Source organism: Macrosteles quadrilineatus, unplaced genomic scaffold (assembly GCF_028750875.1).
Source record: "Macrosteles quadrilineatus isolate MER2022 unplaced genomic scaffold, UCM_ALF_1.0 Scaffold_8__2_contigs__length_117827958, whole genome shotgun sequence".
Classification (NCBI taxonomy): Eukaryota; Metazoa; Arthropoda; class Insecta; order Hemiptera; family Cicadellidae; genus Macrosteles; species Macrosteles quadrilineatus.
Window position 1 is genome coordinate 32,490,993 of NW_026542601.1, and position 11,201 is coordinate 32,502,193.

Below are 11,201 nucleotides of genomic sequence, written 5' to 3' on the forward strand. Positions count from 1 at the left end.
ACTACTAACAAAGAAATGTGTTTGGTTGTATAAATAGATTAATTTTATATTTTCAGAATTTTCTCTTTTATTTGCACGTTTGAATTAGAATTTTATTAAATTGTAGCATTCAGGTCACACGAAAAAACTATTTGGTCTAGGTCTAACTTATCAGTGGGAAGTAAGGATTTTCGAGCATAAAACGAATTATTAACGTATTTTGTTCGACCTTAGTACAAGGTCTATGTATTATTCACTATATACACAAGAGGTAACTTTAGAGTGTTAGCAAACATCCCATTATTTGTTACGGAAGCTCAATGTATTTAACGTAATTGTAAATAGTTATACTGTACCTTTATAAATCTGTGGTGCCATATTATCTATATTATGTGCATTTATTATATTATGCAATACTGTAGCTATTATTTTTCGACAAAAATTCCATCCATTTTCAAGCTCGCTTACCACAAATTACCTCCATATTGCCAAAGTTACAAATCACCAAGTTTACAAATTACCATTATTTTTCGCATAATTGTTGTAGACAGATCTTTACCATAACTACATATTTGGAATTGGATAAAAAAAGGAAAAAATAAAAAAATTTGCGCAAAAACGTTCTCTACATTTCAGACCTTAATACAATATAACATTCATGCTATGGTTGTATTTATCATACAAAATTTTATCATTATTTCGTTTCGAACGATTACAACAATCTCCGCTACCGTATATAATTATAAGGCCAGCGAACTTTTAACCTTTCAAACTTCTTGAATCTAACGCATACCAGAGTAAGACATCCACTGCTCTAATGGCAGAAATATCCCTCATCCTTCACCGGGTTAAGTACTCGTGGTAGATTTAACAGCCCATAAAATCAAAACAACCCCCCTCCGGCCCCCTCAAAAGCAGGTGTGCATCCGCGGGCTCAAGCCATAGATCAACCCGACACCTTCAGTACTAATTGATGGGCTTCGCGAGGCAAAAAATTAACTAACGAGAAAAAAGCGGCTCGAGTCTGCGGCTTTGTGGAACGCCGAAATGGCTTTGAGGTAAATAAGGTCGAAGCAATTGTGATTTTATTTGCAAAAAGTATTTTAATGTGGTTGTAAACCGTATGAAGGCACTTCGTTTTTACTCTATGAAGAAATACTTAATGATATTCATTAAAATGCAACATTTTCTCTTGTGATTAAGAATTGTGAATCAACTTATTTTATGAGTTCCAATTAATGTAAAAGATATGAAATAGGTAAAGAAAATTTACAGATGAAAATAGACAAGTCATACGAATTTAAGAGATTTGAATTACAACCATGTTGTGTAATTAAAACCATGTTGCTTAGAAAATGAGAATGTAATGTTGTATCATGCATTAGGAACAATTGAAATAAAGCAAATATTTGGAAAAAATAATAAAATGATACTTTTCCACAGCTGCAACTTCACTTCCATCCCCCATAGTCCTGTTTGTCTATAAATTGCCTAATAGACTTTGAACTAGCGAAATAAACGGATTACAAACTTCACACACTCTTTCGTTTAGTAAGTATATATCCTTTTAATGTTTATACTTGATATTGGAAATTTAATTACCGTATTATTTTTCTAAAAACTTTCATACACTTGTCCATAGCATCCAATAGTAGGCACCTCATTTTCCCTTGGAAACTTAAACTACCGGTAGTCTTATACAACACAAAAGGTCACTGCAGTAATAAACCCAATTCGTCTGTCACAATTATGTAATTCTAGTCCATCACCTCTTGTCAATGCAACAGTCACTGAGAATTAATTAAGTAATCAAAAACGAAATTTACAACAAAGGAAATACACCACTTCTGAACCGCAGTATAGCTGTAAGTAACAGCAACAAATAAATTAGCGTCAAAACACCGCTTAATAAATCCACCAGACAGTTTAACTTAACCAGGGAAACTATAAAGACATTACCTTAATGGCCGCCATTATCTACAATCAAGGCGGGTTAAAATCAAGCGATCGGCCGCGAAAGTGAGGTTATGTCTAATAAAGTGATCGATGCGCGGCCTGGCGGGGCGCAAACAAATTATCCCACTTATCGCGCAGTGCTGCCATCTAATCTGGCGGCGCGCGAAAATATCGTACCCATTAACGCAAAAATATCGTATCCATTTGTCGTGTTAAATGTCGGTCGGCGTGACGGCCTGAGGGCGTCATAGATGGGAAGGTATGTGGGTTTTGGTAGGTTAATGTTTGGGTAAAGCTGGTAACTACAGAATGTGCTGTTGCAATGTGCTCAGGGCCGATTTGCTACGTGGGTATTTCTACATGTGACAGTTCTTAAGAAATATTTGTGCCATGTCCCATAGTTTTCCGAGTTTAATAGATTATGTAAATAAAAAAGGGTTTCAAAATAAGTTAATTTTCAAATTAGTTTTTTCAACCAAATTTTTGGTAGGGTACGATTAATTGTGAATGTAAAAAAATTTCAAAATGTTACATAACTAATTATCTGTTGTTATATACTGTCTTTTGATAGATCGATTCTAACATTCGTCAGTTATATACTTATCAATTATATTTTAGAAAACATGGGCACTATATTGTGATTGAGATCACAAATCAAATACACTTTCTTAACACTAATGTACTATAGGTTAACAGAACAGTTTCAATGAATGTTCATATCCCGATGTCCGTAGTGCATTGATGTACTCTTTATTTGTAGGCGATTTCTTTAACTTAATAACGTGTAGGATCAAGAAGAATTATATTGTAATAAAAAATTTTAGTGCACAACGTAAAACTTGAAACTCAAAATTTAAAGAAAACAACAATAAATCAAACATTGTAGAACATCAAAGACATGTAAAAACTAGCTTCAAATATGGATAAGAAAAGTTCTCATAGCATCCAAAGTCAATGTTCAGGCTGGCCGATTTATACTCTAGTCAATTAATTAAACCATAAAAATCAAGTATTCTGTAAAATTGAAAAAAAAACTTCGTTCACATAAACACACATTTGACAACACACAATGAAAAATCTCAACCCCTTGCTATCCCTAATTTAAAATCCAAAGACTTTAAAGGAATAATATCTAAAGCCGTATACCTTAAGAAACCCCCTTCCTATAGCAGCAGGCGGTGCCTTTCCCCTCCCATCCTTGCAGCAATGGCGTCCAAGGTGTTTATGATGACATAAATCTGCTCCGATTACTGACTCGAGGTGTTACATATACATGCAGCTCGCCTTATCGCCGATCATAGCGATATGATCAGTTATATATGACGGAGTGTATATGTCGGCGTCTCTATTGCCAACGCGCTGATTGTTTGGTACACCTGTTCAGTTTTTTTTGCCCCAGGCTGTCAAGGTTAATTGATGTTTGAAGCGTAGATTAAGTTATACACGATATGTCAGTAATGTTTGACCCTAGAACGGATCTAGACTTAGGAACTTAGTAGGCGTTTCGAAAGAATTAGAAGTTATTGAAAGTAAATGAGATCTTTGTAATAAATACATCGTTGTTTGCCGTAAATAATGCCTAGGGGATGATATTTTTGCGATTTCCCCCCCGCAATATCAGTAAGTCAAACGTTGAAACAGACATTTAGGAATCTTATCTTGCTGAAAAGATTTTAGGGATCGTGACACTTAATTTAATTTGGTCGTAGTGTTTGTCCCCTTACATTCGTCGTCTGTCAATCGGGTTATTACCTAGATAAAGTTTGATTTGAACTTCATAATTTAAGCCTTATGTGAACAACAGTTTGCGAATCATGGGCTGAAATTATTCCTAGTCTTTTTTGACACAAGATATAGAATACTGCATAGCTGCTGTTAAGTCCTGCTAATTCAAACATAAGTATTCAAAAAGCAAAACATTCTCTCTTATAAAGTCCATTGATGTAAAAATTGTCAAAAGACAATGCTTGGTTTCCTTTAGGGAAATTTTGAAATCAAAGTCATCAAAGTCAAGGCTATGAAATCGAAACCCTTTTGAAATATTGGACTGTATTAAGGGATCAACTAACCAGAATTTATTATTCTAATAAACCCTAACTCCGTAAACTCAAATCAACTTAAGATCAAGATATTAATATTTTTTACCTCAATAACTACTTAAGTTCTACTATACAACTCAATCAGTAATTTCTATTCAACTCGAATTTCACTTGAATACTTAACGATACAGTAACGATAATTTGTTCTTAATCATAAATGTTTCAGGTGTGGTTCCAAAATCGACGGGCGAAATGGAGGAAGAAGGAGCACACGAAGAAGGGCCCGGGCAGACCAGCGCATAACGCTCACCCTGTAACGTGTAGCGGGGAACCTATTCCGGCCGAGGAACTGAGAAGAAAGGAGATAGAAAGGCGGCAGAAGAAACTGCTGAAGAGTCTGGAGCGGCAGCAGCGGAAACTGGCTGCCAAGGGAGTCAATGTGGACCTGGAAACGCTCAGGAGAGAATGGGAAGCGCAACAGGCTTCTGGTGAGTAACTGGTTACTGGAACTGTTATAAATAACTGTTATTTTAGCAACTTATACGTTGCGCAAATACTGTAACTAAAAGTTTATGCAATAGCCAAGGATAGAGTGGTGGCTTCCAAGGAGCAAATCTTTACAGTTTAACAGTCACTGCTCCATTTTGAGATTTCAGTTACTCTTGCAACTGTTTGCAGGAACGGTTAAAGGTTGCGGCATCGTTTTGCGGTGCAACTACTTTTCTGCTCAAATATTCGTGCATATTAAATAAAGGTATTAGTTGTTTAACTTGTGTTAAATAGTAACGGAATACCTGTGAGCTTTAGAAATCAACAGCAATATATATTTATTTGACGAAAAACCAACAATTAAAAGTATGTAGATGTATAACCGCTATAGGCCTACTCATGATTGAAGATCCATTTGATGATATGTAGGTACAATCATTTACTTACACACGCAAACACTTATGATACAATTCTCCCAGTTGCAATTTACAAAAATATTTGTAAAGATTTAAAAATAACAAAATACGTTTTCCTACAGTTACCTAACAATGTACATGTTCTCTCACTGATTTGAGAAAGCAAAGTGGCCAATTCGCTCATCAGTGAGACAATGTTAACATTGTCTCACTCTAATTTCTTTGTCTCACTCCAGATTTGCAACGTGAAGGCACGAAATAGTGAGCGCGTAACATGCAGGCAACGTCGTATGCGCGCGAAATACGTTGGCAGCACTGGCTATAAATCAGCTGGTCAGCTGTTGTACTGTTGTATTTGTCACTTCACATTAAATGTTATATTAAAAGTTCACTTCTGTGTAAAAATAGGTTATGTTTCTTCACCAATTTATTTGTTTTATGGTAACTGTAGGAAAAGTATAATGTGCAACTCGAGTTCAAAGTACAATTGCCTCACTCGAGAAACCATTCCTGACTCGCCTACGGCTCGTGAGTAAGGATTTCTCTCGAGTGAGTCAATTGCTCACTTTTCTCACTAGTTGCACAAATAACTATTTCCAAACTGATCACATTTTAGCACATCACCTGAATAGTAATATTTTAACACTTTATGTCTTATACACCCAAACTACATATAAAACAAAACATTTTTTTACGATTGACCCCATATTCAAAATTGTTTTCGCTGTTGAACTATTTGGTAATTTGTATACTTGTTGTTTTCCCTATTGACAAATAATTTTCTGTGGCATCGTTTTAACCAAAGGCTCGCTTGTTTCTAGGCAAAGGCAAGGACCTCCATAGCCCCAGGGTGGATGGGAGTCACCTAGATTCTTCCTCCTGTTGCAGCAACTCCAGTACCACCCGCGACATCGAGATTGACGTCGTGGGCGACGAGGAGGAGTTCAGGTTTGTACGATTGTCAATTATATAGCTTGGCAAATATTTTATGGTTATATATCATAATCAGTAATGTGCATTGGGTGGTCTTGCAACATTAGGATAAGGATATATACCCTTAGCAATTTGGGGGTGCCCCTAAACATATGTATTTTACCTGGCATTTAGTGGCACCCCCATATATCTTAGAGTACCATATTAGCAATGGACCTTATACCTTACGTTTCAGTTTTTTGGGTTTTACTTTTAAAACTAGTGAGATACTGGGTAATGGAAGGGTGGCGGTGTTTGTGGACTGAGGGTTTTCGTAATTTATTCTTTTAACAACACAAACCGTCATTAAACCAGTACTATTGCGTTTCTAACCTCAAAATCTGCTTGAAATTGATATGTATTAGGATTATCGTAGCCTAGTTAGATATTTTAAAACGCTGCAGTGCCGATTCACATTTTAAAACGTGTATTTGACCAAAACGAGACAAAACGTATGCTGTTGTGTGCATATTGATTGTGCGTATGCCAAGGTTGTATTATTAACATCTGATGACCATAAATAAATGCCAATAATTATTTTATAAATAACTAGCTGTACCCGCGGGCTTTGCCCCGTTTAACTTCATAAGTATTCGCATGGCTCAATCAAGTCCTGGTTGAAGTTCGTTCGCTACGCTCACTAACCTTTTGGTTACAAATTAGCTGTTGTCATGAATTTAAAAAATAATAGTGCTGCACCCTGTTGGTAATCCTTGTAACTTTAATGCTATTGAACATCATAGGATAGAACCAATTCGTTTAATTGAAACAGCTGTTTAGATTAATGTATTCTTTTTAAATATGAAAAATCATAAGGTTAATATGGGAAACTCCAGAGCCACTGGGGCGGAGCCCGAGAGTCCGACCAGAATAAAAACTACTTAGTTTTCCTATTTAATGCCTAAAGAATCATTGTACCAAATTTCAGCCTCCTAGGTAAATGGGAAGTGGGAGAATTAGTGATGAGTGAGTGAGTCAGTCAGTCAGTTAGTGAGTCAGTGAGGGCTTTGCCTTTTATATATATATATAGATATTCTAAAAAATGTATCCTCTGGATCAAGGTTATACAATAAAAAGTTGTTTTACCTGTAATACCGTAGATACTCTAGGGTATACGGAAGAGGGTTTCTAAAACTTCGTATCCGGCTTGAAACGGGATCTTTAGGATGTAGGCCTACCCTTAGTCGTTTGAAAACAAGATCATCAGAAACAGTTTCTTTTTAATTAACCTATTCTATTCAATCCGGTCATAAAATGGGATAAAATAAAATATTACGAACACTTACAGATTTAAAATTTAATCTTCACTTCTTCTTGCAGGGGTCCCACGTTAGATCTGAGCTCTACCACCGTCGATAAGGCTAGAAGACTCAACCCATTCAGCATAGAAAGTCTTCTGAGCCTAGGAGCGGGGTTTCAGCCTCCACAACTCCAAAGTCCAACGCACCATCAGCTTCCATCCCCTACGCAACTATCAATGTCACCACTACCGGGGCACCACCAGCAACATCCAGTTCCGACGTCGGGGCCGCCATTACAGTTGTGAAAGTGGAACGAGACTTCGCAGTTCCAGTGATATTGGAACTTTGGACTTCCTAGAGAAGTTTGTGAAAAGTGAACATAAACATGTTTCTGGTGGAAATGTAAATTAATTTTGATGAGGAACTCTAAGCGTGACGTAAAAACGATTTATAGTCCAGAGCACTCATTTACCCTAAATTTTAGTGGGAAGGAAATTGTTTCAACCAATTTTTTGTTTGCCATTTAATTCGACACCAAGTTTAAGTTATGTTTTAGTAATTTTCTAGTTCCTTCAGTCTGAACCTTTTATACGAGTCAAATTTTTTTTCCGTTTAGGATTCATAAAGTAATTATAATTATAGATTTTTGATAATAGGGGTTGAATTACGTTTGGGTCTCCTATTTTATAAATCAGTATTAACTGTTTGAACTAACTTATTGATTCATAAATCAATATAACATAAATTAATTTTTTATCCTAAAATTCCAACGAATACATGATTCACTTGAGTCTGTTGAAGAATGTTGATTGTGGCTTTAAAGTTAAACTGTGAAACGTTAACTAAGAGATTTTCCATTAATATAGTAGTTTCGTGCAAACATAAAAAATGGAAATTCAGCACCAAACATAAAAGCTTCTTAAAATCATGTTAAAATGTAAAATTTGTATTTTTAACTTTCCTAGCTATCATTAATGTTCTCCAATGAGAATACTATTGAGTTATGTAATCAGGAATATAGGTGCTGTGATGAATACCACATGTTTTAATTCAAACAATAAAATATTCAACAAGTGGCTATGCTATAACATGTTGAAAGGAATAAATTAATTTCCCCAAAATTGCATTCCTATAAATAAAAAATATCATATACTGTGATAATGTAAATGGTTTATTACCAACGATTCAGCAAATCTGGGGAGAATCATAGATTTACCAAGCAGTTTGAAAAATTATTGCTGTTCTTTAAAAATTAAGGACAAAGATTAATTCATAGCAATTAATTGCCGATGATAAACTTTGATCGACTATTTTTATGTTCAGTGCTTATTTGATACAAAGTGTTTGTTATTTATTAAAACCAGATTTCTTGTACAGTCGTCGTTCATTATTATTAGATTTGTACAGTTTGTGTATGTATAAAATAGAACCGATAGCGGTCCTTGTGATTTATTTATGTGTTATTGTTTATAGTCAGAGATTTGTAGATATTTATATTTGATTTTTTACTTTACGTTTATTATTGACTGTGTTGTTTGTGCGGGTAATGAATTTGAGAAAAAATAAATTTATATAAAATCAACCAATCGGAAAGTGTTTTGAATATTTTAAAAAAAATTCATAGTGAAAGATGTAAAAGGAAACTCTGACACTCAAAAATACAAATGCATACCTAAAATTGTAATGGATTGCAAAGTCCTTTTTACAAAATTGTTTGTAAGCACAAGGGTCAAATTATGGATTGTTTACCTTTCAATTCAAATATACATTTAACTATGTTACAAACACAATGTGTTTCCTAAGAACTGGCCAAAAGCAGTATAAAATGATCAAAGCACAAAAGTAAATATATAAACAAATTAGGATCTAAAGTCATCTAATATAAAGGCTACCTTTTTCACGGCCAAGGTATGAAAAAAATGTAATGCATTTCTATGAACCAAAGGTTAGCTAAAACCATTTAAAAAGCTACACTTTAAGATTTTACAGTTTCAAAAACACTCGACTAGTTGGTTAACAATTTAAGAATAATTTAAGATTTAAAATTAATTACTTGTACAAACAACATATCTAGTGCTACGGAATTAAATACACCGAAACATAATCATTAGACATAGACACGATTGTTACATTAGAACCAATAGCCATATCCACAACAATGCTCAAAAAAGAGATCTTGTTGGGCGAGACAACAATGTATCCCGTCCTGACATTTGATTGGTCAGTTATTTGCCAATCAGACCATTTTCGATTGTTGTAAAAATAATTAGATGAGAATGACTGACTTGTATTAGAAGATTATGTTACTTTTTGTTATCAGGTAATATCAGAATACACGCAGAAAATAAATATTTATTCCTGTAGTATTATTATATATGGTTGTTTGAAGTTAATTGATTTTCCCTCCACTCTAATTAAAACTGTTCAATGATTCCAGCATTTAATATAAATATTTAGAAGGCATACAATTGTCATGAGAAACATGCAAATAATTCGTTTAGCATCAAGAATGAAAAATGTATACAAAAAATTAATTTCATACAAAATCCCACTTCATTCCCTTTAATAATATCGAACCAATGCATGCATATACTGTAAAGTGTAAAATTTCTCTGTGCCATATAAATATAAACTACTGATAAGCAAATATGAGTATGATCACGAATTTACCTACACAAAACAGTTGTCCTGTTAAAATGTGTTCAGCAAAACATTGGTTCTTATTAGTTAAATAACCTAAAACATGTCATATGTATCAGAGGACTCTGATTGAAGTTTTAAGCGATGAACCAATAAGTTCTTGAATTAAAAATGAAATACATGCATTTCACTCATGATATTTATTAATTTTACTATTATGATATATGAATTCAAATTGATTTTTTGTCAAAAATGAGCTGTAACACTTGAGAGGTTGGTTTTAGCAAAGGCAGGGGGTAACTATAAATCACTGGGTGTTTGAGTCCCTAAGGGTTGAACATATTGATGTTGTCATCCATCCAGTTCAACCCTTCTTATCGCCCCTGTAGATACTCCTGAGCATCTTAACCCAATGACTTTTTCTTTTCCACACTTCATTTTGTTTGTGCCAGCTTAATAGCCACATCATATCGGGACGATCCTAAAGTTATTCTTACCTTAATTTCATTAGCTAAATTATAAATTTGTTCATACATTACAGAAGATTAGATAACAATGAAAGCTCTACATCGTGTACAGAGCTTTTTGGGATGTTACAGGTTTTAAATTTCTTCATCATCATCATCAATCTTTTATTGATTTTGCCCTAAAGGGGTACATCAAATAAATACATTTTCAAAATACAATTACATGAAAAAAACAAAGGTTGGTAAATTAGTTGTACTAATAACTAGGTAAATAAATAAATTATTAGGTTTTAAATTTATAACCAGAAACGGCTAGATACAAGTAAGATTACAAAAATATTTTTTTTTTGTCTTCACCAAGTAAGATTGTTAAGTTAAGTGACACCGGGACCAAGTTCTGATTTGGGAAGGAATTTGAAATCAGAGTCATTCCAATGAAAACATTGATGAATTAAAAGTATACAAATAAAATATCCTAAGCAAAAATATAACCAACCCATTCAAATTCGTAACTTAAGAATCAAGTGATCGTCGTATAAGACGGCTAAAGTTTGACTCTCCGTTTACTCGTCGATGGCATTTATTCCACCCTTGTGCATTAAGTAGCATCTAAAATCTAATCTGACTTATCCATCGTTATATAACTACAAGAGTTATATATCGATGGATTTATCTAGTTTCATTTGCACTCAGAAAATAACGAAGAATATTGTCAACTAAACCAGATACCCACAGCAGGAGTGATCTGGACCAGCCGATACAGACAAATACAGTAAAAGTTATCCGAACAATCCAAACCAGACACTTGCAGCAGCTATTCGACCCAACCAAGCCAGAAACATGCAGCAGTTATCTGTGCCAACTAAATCAGACACCCACATTGGCTAAGTGAGCTGTTTCCAGCACCTTTACTAATCGTAACCAGTGTTTGCGACAGATGTGATTTACAGAGTTTAAAGATATTTATCCCACAATTGATGCAGACAGAGATATAATGCTCCA

The 11,201-nt window shown here is 34.3% G+C and overlaps 1 protein-coding gene across 1 annotated transcript in view; it reads left to right on the forward strand.

Annotated features, from left to right (window-relative positions):
* LOC129001158 (homeobox protein unc-4 homolog) overlaps nt 1–7,674 on the forward strand; it is a 59,468-nt gene extending 51,794 nt beyond the window's left edge. The window contains exons 3-5 of the mRNA XM_054428368.1: nt 4,201–4,462; nt 5,701–5,827; nt 7,172–7,674. Of these exons, the coding sequence (XP_054284343.1) occupies nt 4,201–4,462; nt 5,701–5,827; nt 7,172–7,397 (615 nt within the window). The 3' untranslated portion in view covers nt 7,398–7,674. The remainder of the gene's footprint in view (nt 1–4,200; nt 4,463–5,700; nt 5,828–7,171) is intronic.
* The last annotated feature ends 3,527 nt before the right edge of the window (nt 7,675–11,201 follow it).